Source organism: Colletotrichum chrysophilum (assembly GCF_026319265.1).
Source record: "Colletotrichum chrysophilum strain AFK26 chromosome Unknown scaffold_195, whole genome shotgun sequence".
Classification (NCBI taxonomy): domain Eukaryota; kingdom Fungi; phylum Ascomycota; class Sordariomycetes; order Glomerellales; family Glomerellaceae; genus Colletotrichum; species Colletotrichum chrysophilum.
This window is the reverse complement of record NW_026517482.1, coordinates 26,214-49,168: the sequence shown is the minus strand read 5'-3', so window position 1 is coordinate 49,168 and position 22,955 is coordinate 26,214. Positions and strand designations below refer to the sequence as shown.

At 52.6% G+C, this 22,955-nt stretch overlaps 9 protein-coding genes across 9 annotated transcripts; 6 read left to right on the top strand and 3 right to left on the bottom strand.

The window, feature by feature from the left end:
* Positions 1-879: 879 nt before the first annotated feature.
* On the top strand, positions 880-1,955 carry COL26b_012905 (uncharacterized protein; the record flags this gene model as incomplete). Its single annotated transcript, XM_053185539.1, has 3 exons — positions 880-998; positions 1,023-1,338; positions 1,452-1,955. The coding sequence occupies 3 exons, from the start codon at positions 880-882 to the stop codon at positions 1,953-1,955; spliced, it is 939 nt and encodes a 312-aa protein (XP_053030527.1).
* A 157-nt stretch (positions 1,956-2,112) lies between these two features.
* COL26b_012904 (uncharacterized protein) lies at positions 2,113-3,537 on the top strand (the record flags this gene model as incomplete). The annotated part of the gene is made up of 3 exons (XM_053185538.1): positions 2,113-2,724; positions 2,917-3,010; positions 3,086-3,537. 3 exons carry the CDS (start codon positions 2,113-2,115, stop codon positions 3,535-3,537), a joined length of 1,158 nt encoding a protein of 385 aa, XP_053030526.1.
* Positions 3,538-4,129: 592 nt separating this feature from the next.
* COL26b_012903 (uncharacterized protein) lies at positions 4,130-5,593 on the top strand (the record flags this gene model as incomplete). Its single annotated transcript, XM_053185537.1, has 2 exons — positions 4,130-4,154; positions 5,091-5,593. The coding sequence occupies 2 exons, from the start codon at positions 4,130-4,132 to the stop codon at positions 5,591-5,593; spliced, it is 528 nt and encodes a 175-aa protein (XP_053030525.1).
* Positions 5,594-6,221: 628 nt separating this feature from the next.
* Positions 6,222-7,196, top strand: COL26b_012902 (uncharacterized protein; the record flags this gene model as incomplete). Its single annotated transcript, XM_053185536.1, has 1 exon — positions 6,222-7,196. One exon carries the CDS (start codon positions 6,222-6,224, stop codon positions 7,194-7,196), a length of 975 nt encoding a protein of 324 aa, XP_053030524.1.
* Positions 7,197-7,337: 141 nt separating this feature from the next.
* Positions 7,338-9,023, bottom strand: COL26b_012901 (uncharacterized protein; the record flags this gene model as incomplete). The annotated part of the gene is made up of 1 exon (XM_053185535.1): positions 7,338-9,023. The coding sequence occupies one exon, from the start codon at positions 9,021-9,023 to the stop codon at positions 7,338-7,340; it is 1,686 nt and encodes a 561-aa protein (XP_053030523.1).
* Positions 9,024-9,455: 432 nt separating this feature from the next.
* COL26b_012900 (uncharacterized protein) lies at positions 9,456-10,602 on the bottom strand (the record flags this gene model as incomplete). The annotated part of the gene is made up of 2 exons (XM_053185534.1): positions 9,456-9,640; positions 9,693-10,602. 2 exons carry the CDS (start codon positions 10,600-10,602, stop codon positions 9,456-9,458), a joined length of 1,095 nt encoding a protein of 364 aa, XP_053030522.1.
* A 3,235-nt stretch (positions 10,603-13,837) lies between these two features.
* On the top strand, positions 13,838-15,314 carry COL26b_012899 (uncharacterized protein; the record flags this gene model as incomplete). Its single annotated transcript, XM_053185533.1, has 4 exons — positions 13,838-14,317; positions 14,401-14,546; positions 14,569-15,051; positions 15,110-15,314. The coding sequence occupies 4 exons, from the start codon at positions 13,838-13,840 to the stop codon at positions 15,312-15,314; spliced, it is 1,314 nt and encodes a 437-aa protein (XP_053030521.1).
* A 3,790-nt stretch (positions 15,315-19,104) lies between these two features.
* COL26b_012898 (uncharacterized protein) lies at positions 19,105-20,771 on the top strand (the record flags this gene model as incomplete). The annotated part of the gene is made up of 2 exons (XM_053185532.1): positions 19,105-20,620; positions 20,680-20,771. 2 exons carry the CDS (start codon positions 19,105-19,107, stop codon positions 20,769-20,771), a joined length of 1,608 nt encoding a protein of 535 aa, XP_053030520.1.
* Positions 20,772-20,916: 145 nt separating this feature from the next.
* Positions 20,917-22,687, bottom strand: COL26b_012897 (uncharacterized protein; the record flags this gene model as incomplete). The annotated part of the gene is made up of 4 exons (XM_053185531.1): positions 20,917-21,187; positions 21,239-21,621; positions 21,674-21,694; positions 22,208-22,687. 4 exons carry the CDS (start codon positions 22,685-22,687, stop codon positions 20,917-20,919), a joined length of 1,155 nt encoding a protein of 384 aa, XP_053030519.1.
* Positions 22,688-22,955: the final 268 nt, after the last annotated feature.

The following is a 22,955-nucleotide window of genomic DNA, read 5'->3' as shown; positions in this document are numbered from 1 at the left end:
ACTCCGCGCCGCCCTAGTCCGCTTCACTTCTGTCATATTTCCCGCACCCGGCGGAGCGCACGGGGCGAGTTGATCCTGGGGGGAGCCATGTAGCTGTCGCCCGCACCGGTTGATGCACTGAATCATATCTGCTTCCTTCTGGCCACAATATGGAATAGGGAAGAAGAACACAAAATCTTCCTTCTGGCCACTGGTCAGAGCGTTGTTTCTCCTCCATCGAGCGTCGTGTCATTATCGGCCTCTCACTCCGAACCTAGGCTTGAAGATTTTTTGGTAGCTTAAATTGCATGCTAAGTCGGTCGCTCTACTTAAAGCCTACACGGTGACCCTCGCGGTGCCTGAAACTTTTGAGTCCAGCCCTGTATTGAGATGTGTTGGCTCCCCGACGGTCAGAAGTGGATGGTGGAGGAGGACGACAGGATGATGAATCGAAATAGAAGTAGATTTGTAGACAAACACCTCAGCCAACAGAACGACCTAGTCATCGCCATTCCATCGCCGGCCGCCGCAGGGATGATCTCGGCCTATGTCGACGGGGACGACTGCCGGCATGTAGTGCGGAGGAAGAAGCCACAGTGCAACTACGGCTAACGATGATGTCCTACAACTCTGCTAGTAAAAAAGTGGTAATATGCTCCAGAGATCTCGCATACGACTGTAGATCGACACTATTAAGATGATTGCGCCACAGTCTCGTATCTTCATGATGGCCAGCATGGTCTTGCTGAAGGAGTATATCCGAAGAGGGCAAACATGCGGTCCACAATCCACACTTTTGGTTAACGGCGCCCTTAATAAGAGCGAGCTGAAGCCCCCCCAAAACTGGTAGTAGACAACAGTCAACGTTCCCACGGACCTTCACTCCCACAAGAAGGCATAATGCGCGGTCTAGGAGCTGTCGCCGCGCTCGCCGCGTCATTATCAACGATATCTAAAGCCCAAAGCCTCGACGACTTCGCCTCCCCTCCGAATATCTACCGCCCCAAGTTCAGAGATTGGTAAGACCTGTCTGCCTAGCCCAGCTCCCTTAAGCATATCCAAAGCTCATTATGCCAAAGACTCCCTGATGCCGAAGTCGACATCGAAGCAGTCACACGCGACGTGGCCGAAATAGCCTCCGTCGGCGCCAGCGGCGTTGACTTTCTACCCTACTACCAGATCCGCTCGCCCTCAGCAAACTGGTCCACCTACGGCTACGGCATCAACGCGTCTCGCGCCGTCTTCCGCACGGCGATGCAAGCGGCTGCAAATAATGACCTCTTCGACTTTTCAATTGGCGCGAACCAGGGGCAGGGCGTGCCCTCGGAGCCGGGGAGCGTTGGGCTAGCGCTGGAGTTGGTGAGTGTTGCTTTTGGTGTTTCTTCACACACTTTTCACAATTTGTATTCTGGACCATCTTTTGTGACTTCATGGCATATGGGGAGTCGGCAAGACTTACGCTGCTTTGATAGGCATATGTCAACGTCACAGTCATGCCAGGCCACGCATTCAACGGCAGCCTCCCACTCTCAACCCAGCCTGCGAGCCCTTCTCTGCACCTCTTCATGCACCCCTGCGAGGAATTTGGGCAGCAGAATTTGTCCTTCGTTCTAGCCGTCGAACAAACAACCGCATCAAACGCTTCATCCACCGCCGTCAACCTTGGCCGCGTCATAGACATCACCGCCTCAGTCGAAAAATCCACGAGATTAGTCTTATGGACACCGCCCAAAGACTCCCAGAACACAAGGAGTATAATGGCATGGTACACACGCTACACCAAACAGCGCTCCATCGACGCCGCGCCCGACGCTGTGTCGTGGTTGCAGAACGGGTCCTGGGTCACAGACCACTTCAGCGCCGCGGGGGCGAAGAAGTTGACGGACTTCTTTGACGAGTATATCATCCCTGAAGAGGAAGATAAAAAGCTCCTCGCTCGCGTGGGGAAATATGGCATGTGGACTTCAACCCCATAAAAGCCAGAAGCTGTTGCTAACATCTGAACATTCCAGCCTGGGAAGACAGCATGGAAATGGACACAGCCCTCTGGTGGGCGCACGACTTCGCCGACAGCTTTCGCACACAAAGAGGATACGACATCGCAACCTGCCTCCCCTTCCTCATCCAGCGAGCATGAACGTCTTCCACGGGTACGCCTACTCGGGCGTCTACGCACAGACGACGTGGCCTGGGTATACGGACATGTGGGGGCCGAGGATGCCGGCTTGGAGGAGTCGACACAACGGGGAGAACGGCGCAGGGTTCATGGCGGATGCGATGGCGTATGTTGCAAGGAACCAGTTTATCAGCCAAATCGGTACCGCGAGGGTCGATCTTGCGTTCTATCAGTACGCGGCACCGTTCGCCAAGGTCGTCTATGACAGTTATAAACTTGAAAAGTTGGGTTTCATGTACGACTACCTCGGACCTGCGAGCTTCTCTTCCTCAAACACCATCGTCGGCGAGGGGGGTGTCCTCGCGCCGGATGGACCAGCGTATAAAGCCCTTATCTTTGCCAATCAGACAAAGTTGACGCCGGAGATGGCGGCGCAAACAAAGGCATTCGCGGAAGCAGGGCTGCCGATCTTTGTGATTGGAAGAACGGACTTCCAGAGTGTTGGTGTCGATGGAGCCGCTTCTGTTTCAGAGATGATGGCACAGGCTCTTGCAATGGAGAGTGTTGCTGTGCTTGCTTCCGCGGAGGAGTTACCTGCTGCTCTTGCTGCCCTCAATATCCGGCCTCGGGTTTTGTTTCCGCATGAAGACGCTGTTGAGACGTGGTATTCGTTCTCGCGGAGCACAGAAAATGCGCAAATTGCGTTCCTTTACAATGACGGCGGAAACACCACGACAGACATTATCAGCTTCCTCGATATGGCTGGCAGGACGCCTTACACCTTTGACGCCTGAACTGGGACGGTATCGCCGCTTCTACAGTACACCATCGAGGAGAATAACATCGTGGTGCCGGTCACGCTTGCTGCAAATCAGACCGCCATTCTTGTCTTCTCCAACCAGACCTCAACTTCAGGTGATAAAAACGGCACGTCTATCCTGCCTCGTCCACCAAGTACTCACATAACATCCATCTCGGGCCCCCTCAAAGCCCTCGTCTACACTGCCACCCAAGATGTTAACACAACCACCGCGACGAACAGCACCCGCATCACAGCACACCTCGCACCCGGCACCGCAACAGTCTCCCTCGTCACCGGCCAAACCCTAATCTTCACTGCCTCTCAGCTCCCAGAAGTAACAGAGCTCGACGCGTGGAACATCACAGTCAATGACTGGCGCAGCGAGGACGACGTCTTCTCCATGGAAACCGCGATCACCCCGCACCGGTTCCTCGATAGCCGGCTCGCTTCGTGGAAGGACATGGACCCCGTGAATTTAGGCAACACAAGCGGCACGGCAGACTACGTTACCACCTTCCGAACCCCTTTCTCATCCGTTGAAAAACAGCGCTTGGGCGCCCATCTTCATCTAGGCACCATCACTGACGCCACGTTACTATGGGTGAATGGCGACAGAGTAATCTTTGACGTCAACAGCTAGCTTGATGTAGTGGTGGATATCACGAACTACCTGAACCCTGCAGGCGCCGAGAATGTGGTCAAGGTGAAGTTGCTTCAACGCTGTACAATCGTATAAGAGCGGAGCAGGACAACATCATGACGTTTGGTGTTGCTGCTTCCGTGGCGGGTGCTAGTTTTTTCCAGGCCAATCCGGCGAAAGAGTATGGACTCAGAGGCCCTGTATCGGTCCAATGGGTCGAGATCGTTGACGTGCTTTGAAGCTGCGGCGTCGAAGTCTGAACAAAGGTTTGTGGTACAAGATCAGGTTCTCGAGCTGGTGTAGCTTTTCCAAAACAGAGCGTTCATGGCGCCGCCGAAGGCCAAGAACACAGCAACAGTCTTCATTACAGTGAATATAAGTCGGATCCCCTCTTCTCTAAAAACTGCTTCAATAATGAAAGTAGCTGATGAGACCTTGCTCAGCTGTAGTATGATCATAACGGATGCCTTGCAACTCGAGTTGTGTGTTTCACACTCATTCTTAATCACGCAATGGGCATTGATCTTGCTTGGCGGTTCCATGCTCAGATTGCTTACTACCTGGCGAGAAAAATAATCTAGAATGACACAACATGGCTTTCACAGTACCCGCTGTCCGTAAGTCGCACTGACAGCTCTGTCTTGAGCCCCAGGGTTGAGATCGGCGTTGATTTCCTCACCAACCAGGATTTAGACGGATGGTTGCCTAGAGTTCCAGGCAGGTCTGCCTGTCACAATGTCTTTATACCTTCTTTACCTTGTATTTTTCGACTCCTTTGTCTGTCCTTTCGTTTAGCCTGGGTTTCTCCAAGTATGGTCTAAGTGTTTCATAGATGATTCCCAACGTCCCTAGGCACTCCCTTTCAATGTTCAATTAGGTGAGTCCTATGATTGCTCACGTTAGTTTCTAGGTAGTTGAACGAACTTGATGAACTAATAATATTGAATGAAGGATCAGATGTCTTGAACATTCCCAAATCTTTAAACGGCTTTGATGTGAAAATCAAATCTTTTGCATTCTCACAAAGGTTCACTTGTGCGTCAGTCATGATCTCACGTGAGTAGGCAATAAAGCAGGAAGCAGGGCGTGAGAGCTGCTAACTGACGTTTTTGCACGTAATTTCATCAAGAATGGTCGGCAATGCATCAGAAACGCCAGAGCCTCTCTTAAAGCGAATTAATTGGAACGAACAAGTAGCAAGAGGTAGCCTGGCGTTTCTCTCGAGCACCGTCTTGTCGACAAAAGCCAACCTCAGGCTTCCACTGTCGTCCCTAAGGGTCCGAATCGAATGAAGAAGGCTCGAATCTCTTCCCATATCTATCTGTCTCTTCCCTCCTTCTCAATCAACTACAAATATCCGCCCAACTGACACCGTCCAACTCGACTTCTTCTTCTCCCCAACAACTCACAATCTACCACCATTTTGCATCTCGCTTTACCTGTACAACTCTTACACAACAACCTATCGCTTCCAATAGTCAGTATGAACGGCCTATCTTTTCTTCACGTCTCACTCATTCTTTATCTCACACACTAACACTAACATTTACCAGCCACCATGCCTCCCAAGAAGAACACCTCCACCGACGAAGCCGGCGCCTCCGCCGCCCCTTCCCACGGCTACTCCGAGGGCGAGATCCAGCTCCTGGTCGCAATCATCAAGCAACTCCCCCGTCCCACCTACGACGCCGACAAGATCGCCGAGGAGATTGGCTCCGCCTCGGGCAGCAGCGTTCGCAAGCGCGTCTCCAACGCCATCGCCAAGCACGGCTGGTTCGGCGGCAGTGCTAGTGCCGCTGGCGACGACGAGGCTGGCACCCCCGGCACCACCCCGGCAAAGAAGCCCCGCGGCAAGCGCACCCCCAAGAAGAAGGCGCCCTCCGACGAAGAGGAAGGCGACGCCCAGGAGCAGGAGACTCCGTCCAAGAAGAAGCCCCGCGTCAGCAAGGCAAAGGCCAAGGCCAAGGTTGAGGAGGACGTTGACGATGAGGCTGTTCAGCTGGAGGAGCCCGTCAAGCAGGAGGCTGGTGACGGTGCTGCCGAGGCTGAGATCTGATTACCGCGGAGGAAACTTGGGTTTACGCGTTGGGGAGGCAGGCACGTCTGGGATGGCTCTTTCTGGGCACAGCTTGGGATGATTGTCACGGGATGAGGTTTTGATCCGGCGGGAACGAGCACTAGGAAATTATGGCTACTCGAGAAAAAAAGAACAGAATTTTCTCGCATCCTTGCGTTTGACTCGTTGTCTTTTCGTCGTCCTCGGTCTTCGTCGTCTTGGATCTTCGTCATCTGGATTTCTATTTTCTCATCGTCTTGCTTTTGAATTACCTTGCTTTAGCATCGTGATGACTCTAGCGTTGCAATTGATGCCCGGTTGATTTCTTGACACATTGGAAGGTGCCGTGACCCATAGGTCTTTCCTCAAGAACCATGTAAAGAGTCTTTCCAAATCAGGAACTCACGCTAATCTTTTCTTTTCCTTCTAGCGCACCGTCGTGCTATGACGTTACACGCTCAGTTCTGCCATGCACACAGACCGCCTCGATCCATGACATCATGCGGCTTTCACCTCAACTCCATCAATGGAAAACGAAGCATATATGAGTTTTCCTGCCTCACCCAAGTTGATGCTCACAACTAATTTTTTCTCATCTCCAAGTACAATATTCGCGTTCCAACTCACTATGACCCCGAAAAAGACCACAAAGGATGAGTCCCCAGACGCCGAAGCCGCGTCCCCTGAACCTGGCACCAAGCGTAAAGCCTCCGAAACCGACGTCAAAAAAGACACCTCAGCCTCTGAACCAGACACCAAAAAGCCAAAGAAATCCCCAGACTCCAAGGACACCATAGAATGGCTCCTAAGCGACGAAGCCTTCTCCCTCGCCTTCCCCTCCCTGGCCCCTGGCCACGGCGAGGTCGACTGGGACTCCACCACACAACCTCAAAAGACGCCTCCCCCCGAAGACGCCGGAAAGAAGAAGCCCAAGGATGATGATGAAGAGCTGCCGCTGCTTACGTACCCGGACTCCAGCCTCACGCCTTTCCAGAACCTCGTCGCCGCGCTGTTGCTCAGCAAGCCCATCTCGCACCGCTTGGGCCTGCGCACGATCAACACGCTGCTGAACGAGCCGTTTGGGCTACGCACGCTCAAGGATGTGGATGAGGCGGGATTCGAGGGGAGAAGGAAGGTGATGTGGGAGGCGCGGACGCAGCATAAGGAGAAGTCGGCGGCGCAGCTGGGGGATCTTGTGGATGGTGCAAGGGGGATTTGTGGTGAGGGAGAGGAGGATGGGAGTGTGGAGCAGATGGAGGGACTACGAGCGCAGGTCAAGGGCTTGAAGAGTGTGGAGGAGGCGCAGAAAAAGGTCGAGAAGATCTTGACGGATGGGATTAAGGGGGTTGGGCCGACGGGGGCGGGGATCTTTTTGAGGCGGGTGCAGGGCGATTGGGAAGAGGTATTTCCGTATGCTGATCAGAGGGCGTTGGAGGTTGCGGTCAAGTTTGGGTTGATTGAGGAGGGAGATGGGGCGCAGGAGTTGGCGAAAAGCGTTGAAGATGTTAGGGGGAAGTTTGTGAGGCTTCTTGATGTACTCGTTGGGATCCAGCTGGAGAAGAAGACGGAGGAAGCGTTGGAGAAAGCAGGCGTCACGAAATAAGTCAAAGGTCCACACCAATGGAGCTCATAATTGCTCGTTCATCGTTATTCATAGAAGTTAAACTTGCTAATGAAACATGCTTAATTCCGCCTACAGGTATCAATCCTCGTCGCCGTCACCATTTTCATAGCCCTAGTCATTCTAGTACCGAGGGTTCTGTCCGTAATCTGGGTTCTGGCCATGGCCTTGGTTCTGGTCGTATCCTTGGTTGCCGCCATAGTAGCCCTGGTTTCCTCCGTAGCTCTGGTTTCCTCCATGTCCCTGACTCTGGCCTCCGTAGTTCTGCTGACCGGAGTGGTGCTGCTCGGATTGGTATCCCTGGTGCTGCTGATACTGGTCAGGGCGGTACTCCTGATGCTGCTGCTGTTGGTACTGATCGGGCCGGTATTCTTGGTGTTGCTGCTGCTGGTAGTTGCCGGGGTTGTATCCCTGCTGCTGGCCACCCGACTCGTGGTGCGAGGGGGGAGGAGGGTAGTTGCCCTGCGCAGGAGGAACGGGCTGGTTGCCGCCACCAAGCTGCACGTTCGGTGATCCGACGCTAACACCCTCGTTTCCGATGTCATCCGGCACGTTGATCTTCACATTAGGAAGATACTTCTGCACCTTGGTCTCGACCATGTTCTGCACGAACACCCAGCTCTCGCGCTCGAACTTGCGATGACCTCCGTTGACGACGCCCAAGATGCTCTCACGCAGCGTCTCCTGAACTTTGCGGATCAGGCCGCGGATCTTGCTCACCAGCTTCACCTTGATGTCGTCTCCGAAGCCACGGTCTGTCGAGCCTCCAGCCTCGCGGTCGAGCTGTGAGTCGAAGGGGTTGCCGCCAAGGATCTTCTCCAATGGCCGCTGGAACTGGTCGGGCAGCAGCTCGAAGAGCTGCTTCTCGATACCTCCGAGGATGTTGCGGAACTCCAGACGGACCTCTCTGTGAACCTTCGCAAGACCTGTGCTCAGCTTGTCGCTGATGACCCTGGAGAAGCCGCTTCCGCTTCCGCCTTCATCACCGTCGCGGTCACCTAGGCCTCGGGAGGCACTCTCGCCAGAGGAGTGCTTCTTACCGAACAAACCACCGATGCCCTTGACCAGGTCCTTCACTTGGTCCTCGACTTCACCCTTCATGCCATCGCCGAGGTCTCGCGTGCTCGTGTTGCCGCGAAGCCAGCGCTTGATGTGGTCCAGTGCGATGCGGGTGAACTGCTCGGCGATGGGCGCATGCTGGTCCCTCAGCTTCGCGCCGACCTTTTCCTTGATCTCGGGGCTGATGAGGCGGGCCTTCTCCTCGGGGTTGCGGGCGGCATCCTTGACCGTGTTGCTTAGCACTCCGAGAAGTCCATCGAGCTCGAACTTGTTTCCTCCGCCCTGCCTGTCGTCTCCGATGTGGTCCTGCACCGCGTTGATGGCAGCCGAGAGGAAGCCCTTTGCACCGCGAGAGAACGAATCGGTGTGGTCGATGCCACGGGACTGGGTCTCACCTCCTCCTCGTCCCCCCCGGCCTTCGGTCAAGTCGAAAATCTCCCTCAGATCATCTCCGGCGCCATCGGTGATCTTGCTGAAGCTCTGGGTGAGCTTTGCGATCTCATCGGCGAAGGGCAGGGACTGGCCGCCGTAGGAGTCCGGAGGCGAGTCATTTAAGCTCCGGGCGCCGCTGGGATCCTTGTCCTTGTTGAAGAGCGAGCGGAAGGCGTCAATGACCTGGTCTTCGAGGCTGTCGATGGTCTTGTTCTGGAAAATCTCGAGCTCGGAGGTGATGCGGGGTTGGATCTGGGGCGCGAGCGAGTCGACGTACTTGTCGATCTTCTCGAAGACGACGTCAGGGATGGGAGACATGGCTGCAGTCGGAAAAGAAGGGAATGTGGTAAGGACGGTCGGTGGTGGTCCGGCGGGTGATGTCGCAGCGAAAGGGGCTGGCGTGCTATGCCCAACTTGTACTTCGCGCTGGTGAGGCAGAGCTGTGAGGCAGCCGGGGTGAGCTCCTGCGTGCTGAGTGTGTGAGCTGAGCTGACTGAGCTGCACCGACCGAGCTGAGGTGCGGGGTGGTGGGGTGGTACGTGTCGGATCACGTGTGGTGACGTCAGCCGCGGTGAAACGGATGCCAAGAAGGGGCAACGGTCCAGGCAACGGTCAACGTTCTACACGGAGGACAACCGTCAAAGCTTCCGTCCTCGTAGAGAGTAGTGCATGCACAGTAATGCAGTTATGCAATTGTGTTATTATTACGATGGATGCCACGAACTTGAACCCAACGCATCCTAGACTTCTCTATTTCAAAGACTCAAGAATGAGCTTCTTGTATCCTTCAACAGCATCTTCCAAGTCCGCGACAGTGATTCGCTCATCATTCGAATGCGCCACAAGAATGGTGCCGGGACCATACAAATATTTCTTATGATCGCCTTCAAGATACGGAACGTCCGTGTAATAATTCGCAATAGTTGTGTTGAAGCCTGAAAATGTTAGCGGATTATCCAGTCATGTGTTGACATAGTTGCAACTTACCTTCAACATCATAGTCCAAGCTGACAGGCTTCCCGCCTATGTTGAAAGAGAGGCTGACATGTTCTGGCGTAGCGGCATACGCTGCTTTGCTGATCACGTCCTTGATGCTATCAATGTCATCGACGGCAACCCGAATTGACGCTCTCGCAGTAGCATTCTCCGGGATGACGTTGCTCGCGATCCCGCCCTCGATCACACCGACGTTCAAGGTCGTGTTGCCAAATTCCTCGGACGACGGCAACTCGGCGCCGATGATTGCCCCCAAAGAGCGCACGAGAAGATCAATCGCGTTACGGCCTTGCTCGGGATATCCAGAATGTCCAGCAATTCCAGAAGCCGTGACGTTGAGCCCGAGGACACCCTTGTGGGCCCGTACAAGCTGGTTCTCCGTCGGTTCGCCAAAGACCACGGCCTCCCAGGTTAGGTTGAGGTTGTTGGCCGCCTTCATCCCGTCGCCGCCGACCTCCTCTCCGACTACGAACAGGAGGGAGACATCTCCTTCGCTGATCTCACCGCTCGCGAGAAGGTCTTCCACGGCGGTGACCTGAGCAGCGATGCTGCCCTTGGCATCGGACGTTCCGCGGCCCCGGATCTCGTCGCCATTGCGAGAGTATGGAATGCACGGCGGCACGGTGTCGTAATGTGAGGTGAGCAGAACGCGAGCCTCGCGGGAGCTACCAGAGTACGCGTAGACGTTCTGGCGGCCAGCAGTGACAGTCTGCAATTCGACGGTGAAGTTGTTCTCGAGGTACGTCTTCAGGACGTCCGTTCCGGGCGCTTCGGCATTGGAGGTTGAGTCGACCTCGACGAGGGACTTGTGCAGCGCGAGAAGGGTTTCGGTGTACGATGCAGCTCGGGCCGGTGAACCCGCTAACGAGAGGATAACGCTGGCGAGCGTGAGGGCTTTCATGATGCGGACCCGGAATGAATTGAACCTGAGCGAGCAGCGTGAACCCGGGGAAATTTCTCGAGCGAGTTGGGACCCAGTCGGTTATTATCGCGTTGTGTTGTGCGTTATCGGCGGCTGTTGTATTGATCATCACCGCTGAGCATGGCGTGATGACGAAACCCTGCTTTCAATCCGACTCTAGATGCGGTTCGCTGCAGGTGCAGCGGGAGGGGTAACACAGCGCCAAGATGATAAGTGTGGGGGACGCGATGATTAGATCTCGGTCTCCCGCTTGTCTAACCGACAGTAAAATGTTGCGTCGGTCAGACGTACGAGCTCAATTGAGGATGGATGTTGGAGGGGGAAAGCACTTGAGTGCGAAATCAATGTGGGCCGAGGTTGCGAGAGGGATGACGGCTTGCATTCCAACGAACCTTTTTCAAGCTTCCACGAGTTAGCAAACTCTCACCAATATGGGGCATGCTCCGGAGGATCTTGCGACACATCGATGCTCGGAACGGGGAGGAAATTGACCAAAGCAACAATTCAGAATTCTTTTTTCTTTTCTGGAATTTCACAATCACTATGATTTCCTTTGGGCTTCAAAGTTGGTCGGCCAAGTCACCACCCTGACTCCTTCAAAGCAGCAGCGCCCTATGCATCAGACACTTTGCCTGCCGATCTTATGTTGCACAGATCATGCCCTGTCGAGCATTTCGACTTTGATACCTTCGAAGTCCGCCTTGGACTGGCTGGTCTTCCGTGATATGGTGGCGCTTTGGAACTGACGGAACTTTCTGGCCGACAAGCGTGCATGGAACTAAAAGACCGTGGTGATTAGGAAAAAAACGAATTTTCATGCGGCTGGCAGGAATGGGCTCGTACCATCTGGTTAATTTCCTCCAGTGTTCTGCCCTTAAGCTCTGGGATGTAGAAATACGTCCAAACAGCCGAGATGATGCATGAAGGGAACCAGATATATCCATATCTCGGGCCCCAATTGAGAGCGCTTGGGTTGATAAAATACGGTGCAGTGAACGTTATCAGCCAGGCGAGGAAATACCCAGCAGCTGACGCGACGCCCAAAGTGTAGCTACGCAGGCGTTGAGACGGAGCTTCGCCGGCGACCATCCAGGAGTACGGCGCAATCATCCCCTGGAGCAGTTTATATTAGTAATGAAGGGCATAAAGAACATAATGGAGCTTACGTTGTAGGCTATCATGAATAAGCACGATATCGCTACCAGCAGGTTCCCAGTCGAGACTGTGTTCGGGTGCTTGTCAAACGTGATTGCCATGATCAGCTGAAAGCAGCCGGATAGAATAAGGCCACTCAGGAGGAAGACCCGACGACGACCGTAGCGCACCACGACCAGTGCGTTTGCAATGATTGCTAGAAGACCACATGTTGACAAAACGTTGGTCATGGCGAAAGGGTGCTCGACTCTGGCGATGGTGAAGAAATATGCCTTGTACGCTTGGGTGTGTTAGTCTTTTTTTACGAGATGTTTTGACTAAGCTGGCACTTACCAATGATGAACATTGAACCTGAAGCACCTTGTAAGCATACTGCGCAGATGGAAATGATCGTCCTTCTCCTGTCGATTGGATCTTTGAACATGTCCCAGAATGTCACCGACTTCTTCGTCTCAAAATCCTCAAGCACTGCACCTCGTATCTCGTTGACCTCGTCGTCAACATCAACACCGGTAGGTCTTAGCCACACCAGAGCCTTCCTCCCTTCTTCAATCCGATCTCTCATGATAAGCCATCGGGGCGACTCGGGGATGAAGAAGAGGCTTGCAGCGATGACAACAGGAACAGCATATACCACTCCTAAGGGTATCAGATATGCCGACTTGTCGGGGCGTTGGGCGGTTGCCCAATCTATGATCGTACCGAGGAGAGTTCCCTAGAAAGTAAATCAGTCTCTGTTGGTATGAATCAAAGAAGGATCCTCACAATCGTAACACAAAACTGAAAGCCGGTCATGAATAGTCCACGATACTTTGCCGGGCTGGTCTCTTGGATGTAAAGCTGCGAAAACGTCATGAAGCCACCATTGCCCAAGCCGATGAGCAGGCGACCAATGTAGAGCGCTCCAATGTGTGTTGTCGTCATCATAATGACGTTGGCCACTACGCAGAGTACACAGGATAGCCATAAACACATCTTTCGACTCAAGCTCGAGGCGATTGCTCCTGCGAGCATGGAGCTGATGAAAGCGCCGAGGGTCATGAGAGATGATATCAACTGCTGGCGGGTGGTGGAAATGTTCCATCCGATGGTTGTTTTGGGGTCTTCGTAACCGTAGACCTGTCATTCAAAACCATGTCAGTGATTCGCCGAGGGCTGTAGTAAACAATGGTCGAAATACACACCTGAAGAAACCCAGGCATGGCCTGTAAGCCACCGATGATTCCAAAATCAACTCCATACTGGAATGGAGATAGCACTACCATTCCGCACGCAACGAAACACCTCCAATTGGCACGAATGCCATCAGGACGGCGTTCTCTCATTTCAGCACGAGTTGCAATGTGGAGAGCGAAAGTTCAGACGGAGAAGGAGGACAACTTTGGAAGCCGAATGTGGGGAGACGTCGTTCCCAAGGGGCGTCGAACTACTTAAGAAAACGCCAACACGGCAGACTGCCGCCATCGCGACCCCTGGCGTCGTATTTCGGGCCTTTCTGTCATTTTACCTTCCGCTGCCTCGACCCGTGTGCTTATTCAGAGCTTTCAAAAGTGCGGAGGGTAGCATGGTGGCTTTAGACCCACGCGGAGAACCGACAAAGACAGGCAGGGATCAGTGCAGCTAGCATGGGGACAGGTGATGATGTTGCATCGCACCCAAGACGTGGCACGGCAGAGTGACTGGCTGGCAAGCGCCAACAAGCTTGCCATGGATGCAGGCAAGCGCCTCCACGACGCGGGTAGCCGTTCGAATAATGGCCGGAAGACATTATCAGAGCAAAGGGCCGGCTCATGTGGGGTAAATTGTTAAACGCGGGGTGCAACGTCTCGAGAAGGGACCCCACGGCAGATGTTTGGGGATAAATCGTGTTTCGCGGCAGATGCTTTTCTTCTTTTCCGGTTGGCAAAGTTTGTGACAAAATTCCCTTCATCACCCGAGGTCACTTGAATGTCGATACTGTCTTGATTTACAGCACCATATGAAAGTCCGGACTTCCTCGGCATCAACTTCCCATCTCTCCTAAGCATCCTTACTCGTTTGGAGTCAGAAGTCTTTCATCATGTCTACCCCACCAAGGCACAGCAGCGGGATCAAAGTAATTATCGTCGGTGCTGGCTTCGGTGGCTTGACCGCAGCAATCGAGTGTCACCGGCAAGGTCACGATGTCGTGATTTACGAATCGTTCCCGGAACTGAAGCAACTCGGAGACATCATCTCCTTTGGACCAAATGCCGGTCGGATCTTTCATCGGTGGTCCAATGGCGATGTCGTTTCAAGGCTGCGTCCCTTGAGCATAAACCTTGAAAGCTACGGCTTTAGGATCCACAAGTGGGATACTGGAGAAGTAGTCTTGACTCAGAGAAGACCACCTCCCGATCCCGAGGCGCCGGTTCTGAATGGCCACAGAGGCGAGCTTCATGAGGTGGTTTTCAATTACGCGCGAGACGAGTTGAAGATCCCCATTCATCTGGGAGAGCCGGTTGTTGATTACTTTGAAAGCCAAGGCGGCGCTGGTATTCAACTTCAGGACGGCAGGAAGGTTCGTTGAAAGACTCCCTAACTCCAGCGGGATCAATAATTGCCATGGGGATGATGAATCTGCTTTGCTGACTGATAGTTCAGATCGATGCCGATGTAGTGATTGCAGCCGACGGTGTTCGGTCTAAAGCGAGGGAGCTTGTCCTAAAACACAAGGAAAAGCCAGTTAGCAGTGGCTACGCCGTATGGCGGGCGTGGCAAGCCATAGTCTCGTTGGAGCAAGTGATCAAGTACGCTGATCCACTTTCTTAGGTTCTCTGCCGACGCCCTGCTCGCAGACCCTAGAACAAGGGAGTTCTGCGAGAATGGCGACACATTCAACGGTTGGATCGGACCGGACGCCCACTTCCTGTTCTCGACTATCAAAGGCGGCAAAGACGCCTCTTGGGTGCTGACACACAAAGACGAGTACGATATTGACGAGTCGTGGTCGCTCCCTGGGAAGCTGGAGGATGTGTTCAAAGCGCTGGAAGGTTGGGACCCGCTTTGCAAGGTGATTGTAGAGAAGACCCCGTCACTGGTTGACTGGAAGCTGGTCTACCGGGATGCCTTGCCGAACTGGGTCAGTAGCGACGGCAGAATTGCACTACTCGGAGATGCGGTGCATCCATTTCTTCCAACGAGTGTCCAAGGAGCTACGCAAGCAATGGAGGACGGTGTAACGATCGCCATCTGCTTGAGACGCGCTGGCAAAGACAAGATTTCAACAGCTCTCAAGACGTACCAAGAGATGCGGTAAGTCATGCGCCCATTGTGCCAAGGGTGATCACCGAAGCTAATACACAAGGAAAAGGTATGAGCGTGTGAAAGCGGTGCAGCAAACCGGACTGTCAACCCGCGATCTTTGGCACAAGACGGATTGGAACAAGGTCAAGGAGAACCCGCAGAGTATTGCACTGCCGAGGGAAGACTGGATTCTTGAGTTCGATGCAGAGAAGCACGCAGAAGAGGCATTCGAAAGTCTGTTGAAGCCTGGTCTCTATATTCCCTCAAGATGATGATGACTAAACGACCATGGGACCAAGAAAAAGAAGTCTGCAAAGAGGAGTCGCGCTCAAATGGTGACTTCAGAGCGTCGGCGATACAATAAATCACCACTCATTTAGTGCCATAGACTGAAGAAGTGTGTAGAGGGTTTAAGTGCCAGACATTATTTCTATCCAATCAGTGACGATATGAAAAAGCTCAACTCTTGATCAGCTTCAGAGAATCCGTTGAAGCCATCTGACGTGTTCAAATTCGGTGTTTGCAAGTTTCCGTACGGATCATTCGCAAAAGCCAGGTGGTCAATGTTCCCGTCTTGACTCGAAGCAGACATTCTGGGATCATCCTGAGGTGACAATGACAGCATGCCGAGTCCCATTGTCCCCTGATCAGCAGACGAACTGCAGATGTTTTCGTGCGATGACATCCAGGCAGCTTGATGCGTCCGTTCACCGGACGTGGAATTCGTCGTATGTTGCGCTTCCATAGCAGCCATCTCCAATTTCTTTCGCATCAATCGTTGCTCTAATGAGTCTAGGTTTTGTAATAGACTTTGCGGGGTATCCCATACATCCGTATAACTCTGGTACGTCTTACGAAGCAACACAATCTTCTGCCCAGACAATTCATCGCAGATTGACGGAGCGAAGCCCTTGCGTAGAATCTGTAGAGAAGCCGCAAGCCATACCGTGCTCGCTAAGAAGGGGCTGGTCCATTTGATGTGTGTATCTGATGAGCGACAGATAATGGCGTAAATGTCATCAGATGCCTCGAGGCAGTTACGTAGCCCTTCCGAGTGAGAAAGCCTCTCATTTGGATCTCTAGGTGTGGCAGTCCAACCTAAAGATGGGGAAGAACTCCCGGATTCTGAGAACATCGTACCAAGCAATACCTCACTGAAAGCATAATGATGATAAATCACGAACCGCGCCAGCTGGGTTGCGAGAAAGATTGAATGTTGCGCGGCATCCAACTTTCTATCAGAAACTGCTTGAGTTTTGTTGCTTGCGAACGAAGGTGTCGAAGACCCAAAACCAAGTTGAGTACCCTTGTAAGCAAGCTGTTGCGGCAAGTCAGCAACGGTTTGCTGGAGAGCCTTCAGCAACATAGACAGTTGTCGGGTGTCTTCAGCGGATTGTCTTCTGCGAAAGGACCCGTGAAAGTATCGCTTGAGAGAGTGAAAGTCGTCTCCCGGCGCAAGGTCCGAAAGTATACTATGCAGGTTGCCTTGGGCTAATACCTGCGCATTCCGCATGATGGAGTTGATAGTGATAAACCATGCAGCGCTGCTATCATTACCCGACAAAGCCAGCTTTCTCGATCTCTCCGTCGGGTTGGGGTCAAGTAAGCAGCTTGACTGATATGTATTCTTGAACCAGATATCATCGGGTATAGGAAGATACGTTTCGTTGATATCCTGGCCAATGGCAGTGGGGCAGCGGCGCACTGTTGATGCAAATACGTCCATTTCCCAGATGGCCCACCAGCTGCGCCGTCTTTCTTCCATATCTGACCACTAATTCAAGTCTGCAGTGGTTGACGGCGGGGTTGTTGGTGCCATGCTGTCAACCAGATGAAGTCTGAGTTCATATGCCACCCTAACACATGTGCCTACCATCCGCCATGCACGACCACGGACCCCCCTCGTGAGTTCATAAAAGGTGCACAATATCAATGCTTGAAGAAGACAGAGTGGTGGTGGATCGTCGTCACACTCGTCGATAGCTTGATCAATGAGTTCCCTAGCCAGGCCATGGAAATATGCGTGAGATAAGCTACACTGTGCTTCAGCGAGAGGTAAAGTCTCGTCATCAGTGAAGCGTGCAGAAATGGAGAATATCGCCGACATCAAAGCGCTCAGATGAAGAGTCTTTGGGATGGCCTGAATCTTGTCTCCAAAAGATGGTTGATGGAAAAGAGAGAATGCTGTCATATATTCGAAATACAGATTAGTGCTAAGAGCATTGTCAGCAAGCCGGAACCTGAACGAATAGTTAACGATTTACATGACGCACAGCAGTTGCAGTGACTCAACTGATAACCCCAGTGACTCGCAGACTTGCATGAGGACGTTCTGGGTCTCCGCAAGTCTAACGAAGAAATCGCCATTTGTCGGTGAGGGACCCCTCGAAAGAGGTGTCACGTTTGCTTCATGAGAAGGGTGGACTAGGGCAGAGAGGCTGATGGCGCGGACGAATCTGGTGTCAGAAATATGGGAGGAGCCGGGGCGTATGTTCTCGTCTTGGCCCGTGGATCGGGATAGCAAGAAGCCATTTTGGTGCCTCCAAGCTTTGGCAGGAGGGTCGAAACTCTGCGACTCAACTACTGCAGGTGGGTTGATGAATTGCTCCGTTGGTGTGCCTTGACAGGGAACCACCGGTGTACCCAGGTTGATGTGGACGGCGTCTTCGGAAGTTGTTCGGCGCTTGCGATTCCGTGAGCCTTTTTACGCATTTGTCAGTTCTTAATAGAAGACAGGCACTTTAGAACGGTGACCATACCTAGCTTAGGTCCCGGCTTCAGGCGCGTAGACGGGTAGATGCATGCGTGAGAAGTCTTTTCGCAAAGCAGGCAACGAGGCAAAGAACGGTCGCTGCAAACCGCCATTAGTATACATAAGCCTGTGCCGTTTTCGAATCAGCAACTCACCATTTGGCTTTCTTTCTGCGGGCCAGTCAGACCTGATCAGCACATGGACGCTCCCTAAGTCACGATAGCAGGGTGGGGCCACACCTTTTGCAAGATCTGCAGCTGAGATCCGATAGTTCGACTTCATGTACGGTGCCAGTGGGTGAATTCCCCGGCTCTTCACGGTCACCTAGATTCAATGCCATGATAGAGGTGATTACAGTCAGAAGGCCGGGCTGGTTCAGGAATGAAGTCAAGAGCCCAGCCATGTCCAACTCCACGAAACGTAGACAGGTGGGTTTTCACCGGCCCGTCGTGGGGCTATCCCCGGCGCCAGTCACACGGGCACAGGCATCGGCCCTCTTCTTTGCACCCCTGAGACAGCGTAAAACAGGGTATTGCTGAACGCTTCAACATTAATATCAGCATCCTGCCATCTTGCGAACCACATCCAATAGTTTGAAATGTCCTTTGACGTCATTTGAACCAAAGCCGAAGATTTGAAGACATCTGAACCGGAATAGAAATGGACATAGTGAGATTCTTCAAAGAGGTCGCCACCCTGCTCGCATCCACTCAGTCGTGGATCTTTAGAATGATGATTGGTCCTTACATATGGGCTGATACTGGGTCTCGGACTGATTTGGGGCAATTGCCCCTGATCCGGACGAATTTCCAAATGCCGCGCAGTGCCTGCCGCTCATTGCATCCGCCATTTTCTTGAAGCCATGGTAGAGCCACAATTTTTTAGTGGAAATCGCACCGAGAAAACAGCAGCGCCGTCAACATACTGCAGACCGGCATCGTCACAACGGGCCATGTCCTTGTTTCCTTCATGGTTGGACAACCAGCTTTAAACTTTTATCCTTGATTTTCGCCATCAACCATGCTCGAAACCTAAATGGTCCGTCCGTGTACACGTATTCATATTCACGATGGCGTGGAATCAAGGAGAAGGGGCTGGTTAACGGTTGGATCGCTGTGAAGCCTATGATGTACCAAATCACACTAATAAGAGAGATGCCTGACCGTATGAAGGAATCGAGGACTAACCTAGGTACTATAAGGACTCCAGCGGTCAACTTCTTTCCCTCGTCTTAAACCATTAGATTTACAATCAACAACCAATTTTTACGAATTCTTCTTCTCTTTCCCATCCAACCTGAAAATCTCACAATGGGTTCTCTCCCTTCTCCCGAGTACGACGCGATCATCGTGGGTGCTGGCTTTGCCGGATGTTACGCCCTTGACCAGCTGCGCAAAGCCGGCTTCAAGACGCTCGTTCTTGATGACGCGGCCGATCTAGGCGGTGTCTGGTACTGGAATTGCTATGCCGGAGCTCGTGTCGACACGCCAGTTCCTCTGTACGAGTTCTCAGAGGAGGAAATCTGGAGACCGTGGACTTGGTCCGAGAAGTATCCAGGTCGCGATGAGATCCGCAACTACTTCAACCACGTCGAATCCAAGCTCCATCTTAAGAAGGATGTGCGATTCAATACTCGAGTCGTCAGTGCTGAATTCGACCAAAGCGAGAACCAGTGGACCATTGTTACCAAGGGCCAGACTGTGTTTAGATCTCGATACTTCATCCTTTGCACCGGATTTGCGGCGAAGCCGAACATTCCGGACATCAAGGGGTTGGATTCGTTCGCCGGCATATGCTGCCACACCTCCAAGTGGCCTCAGGGAGGCATTGACTTCAAGGGCAAACGAGTTGGCATCGTCGGAAACGGCTCCAGTGGACTTCAGGTCATCCAGGAGATTGCTCCTGAGGTTGAACATCTGACAGTCTTCCAACGCAGCCCTACTTATGCCCTTCCAATGCACCAAACGCCTCTTTCCGAAGAAGACCAGAAAAATGAGACCTACCAGGCTCTTTACGATCTTCGTAAGAAGACCTTCGCAGGCCTCGACTTCGAATTCAACCCCGCGATCTGTGCTGATGCTACGGCGGATGAACGGCAGGCATTCTTCGAGAAGATTTGGGCCAAGGGTGGACTTTCGTTTTGGCTCGGCACCTACCAAGATGTCATCAGAAACAAGGAAGCAAACCAGCATGCGTATGAGTTCTGGCGCAGCAAGGTTTTGGAGAGGGTGCACAAGCCAGAGATGCAAGACCTGCTGGCGCCAGCAAAGCCGCCGTACTATTTTGGAACCAAACGGGCTACCCTTGAACAGCGGTACTACGAAGTCTACAATCGCGACAATGCCACCTTGATTGACACCAAGACAAACCCCATCGCCGAGGTTGTTCCGGACGGCGTCTTCACTGCTGATGGAGAGCTCCGCAAGTTTGACGTCCTCATCCTCGCAACTGGTTTCGACTCGGTGACTGGAGGCATTCTCGCCATCGACATTAAGGGCACGAAGGGGCAATCTTTGAAGGAGAAATGGGCCAAGGGCACTACCACTCATCTCGGGATGATGACATCGGAATTTCCAAACGCCTTCTTCATCTACGGGCCGCAAGGGCCTACGTCTTTCTGCAATGGGCCTACTTGCGCAGAGCTCCAGGGCAATTGGATTCGGGATACGTTGGTTTTCCTGCGCGAGCACGGCAAGACTTGTATCGAACCTAATCAGGAGGCTGAACAAGCTTGGAGACAACTTGTTAACAACATTGGAGACGCCACCCTCTTGCCACAGACCCAGTCTGAGTACATGGGTACCAACATCCCCGGAAAACCCAAAGGTAAGCAACTCCCTCGACATCAATGTTCCAAAAGGGTAGACGCTGACACGAATGAACAGAAATGCTCAATTTCTTGGGCGGATTGGTTGAGTACACCCGACACATTACTGAGTCGCAAACCAATGATCTGAGGGATTTCAAGCTTCAGTAAAAAGCAAATAGACCCTTAGGGTCTTGCCGCCTTCTGCGACACCATCTTCATTATTTCGTAGCGAAATTTCAAAGAGAAAGTTTCTTGTGCTAAATGAACCTTTGAAAGGGCGTTGATTTGAAAATAAAATAGTTGCTAACAGTATCTAAACGTTGGCCTCCTCCCTTCTTGTCTGCAAGTCCAGCTTCCTCTGCTTCCTCCACTCCTCAGCATATCTGACACCGAAGCCATGCTCAAAGACAACACGAATCTCCTCCAAGGTCATATTGGCAGCTTCAGGGAAGCAGAAAATCACAAACACCCAGCCGAGGAATGACAGGCCAGCGTAAAACCCGAAGGTGCCAGATGGTGTCATGCCTCGCATCATAGACAGGAATGTTGAAGAGACAATAATGTTTGGTCCCCAGTTGAAAATGCTATACAGCCGTCAGCGCAAGGTTTGATACATGGTCATCATGGAAGCTTACTTGATCATCATTGTGCCACTCGCTCGAACCTCCATAGGGAGGAACTCGTTGGCCTGCCAAGGAACACAGCCCAAGCCAGCGGCGTAAAACGCCACGAACATGATCATTGAGACCAAAACAAGAATTGCTGGCCAACCGACTTCCTGGGTCTTGAGCTCCAAAGTGTTGAGGTCCAGAGGAATCCAGTGGAAAGCGATGGCTGCGATGGCTAGGCAAACAGGCATTCCCCACATTGTCCAGAGCAGGAGTCTGCGACGTCCAACTCGATCGATAAGGAAGATAGATAGAACGGTGAAGATCCAGTTCGTTCCGGCTACAACGGTGCCAACCGCAATGGGGTTGGAGAAGCCCACAATCTGAAACAGAGTACTGGAGTAGTACATCTACCTTCTTGTTAGCTTCTCGGTGCATCGAAGTGACCAATAGGGTACTGACCAACGTGTTAAAACCGCAAAACTGTTGGAATAGCATCAGTCCGCAAGCGCAAATAGCTGCCCTCAAATTGGCTGGGATAGTGAAAATACTTGTGAGAGACTTCCGAAGAGAAATCTCCTCATTAAGGGCTTTAGCTTGGTTAACCCCACGTTCGATGGAAGTCATTTTATCGGCAATTTCGTCTTCAGTCCCGTTGGGGTAGATTCTTCGGAGGACACGAACGCACTCTTCTCGCTTTCCGTGGAACATCAACTGACGAGGGGACTCGGGGCACCAGAAGAGGAGAATTCCTAGCACGATAGAAGGAATACCTCCGATTGCTATCATATATCGCCATCCATGAGGTGTCTTGTAGAAGGCGGCATCGAAGGCATAAGCAAGCACCGAGCCGCTCCCGAGGAAGATCATGTCGACTGAAATCATACGACCTCGGAACCTTGCAGGTGATATCTCGGCGATGTATAGTGGCACGATCTGAAGAAGACCGTTGTCAGGTGGTTTACTTTATCAGTCGATAACAGAAGTAAGACATACCATAGATGCTGAGCCAACCCCAAGACCAATAACAAGACGTCCTACGGCCATCTGGGCGACAGAGAAGGCCGCTGATTGAATCACAGCTCCGAGCGTAAACAGAACACTGGCGAACCAGATAGAGGGTTTTCGGCCGAGCTTGTCTGCCGTGAGACCAGCAAAGATTGCTCCTAGAAGAGCACCAGCGGCAGTCAACGCGGTGACAAGCTCCTTCTCGGAATGAGTGAGCTCTTTCCCACCCAGATCTGTTCCGATGACGACCAGAACTCCAGAGATGACACCCGTGTCATAACCAAAGAGCATGCCGCCAATGGCAGTTGCTGCGGCGCAGAGCCAAACGAAAGCACCAGGCTGAGTCTCTTCAATACGCTCAAGATCACGATGCTCAACAGCCTTGATTGCGTCGGCGACAGCAGCATCTTGTTCGATGTGTTGGACCCCTGGGCTGGGGGGCTCGTCGTCTTTGTTGACAACACCCATGTTGAACGACTGATGATCGCAGGTGTAAACAAGAGGTGGAAGTAAGAGTGGGTGGTAGAAATGGACTGAATGGGTTGTGAGGTTGGTGAGAAGCGATTCCTGATAAGAGGGTGAGATGTCCGAGCTTCTTATGTAGTCCGACCGGATGGCATGTTCTCATGTCTTTCAGGTTCAAGTCTTCGGCAGCAAGGTTCATCTTGTCAATAACAGGGCAAATACGCAATGTCAAGCTGACGCTAGCGGGCGGGGAGAAACCCGGTGGACGGCA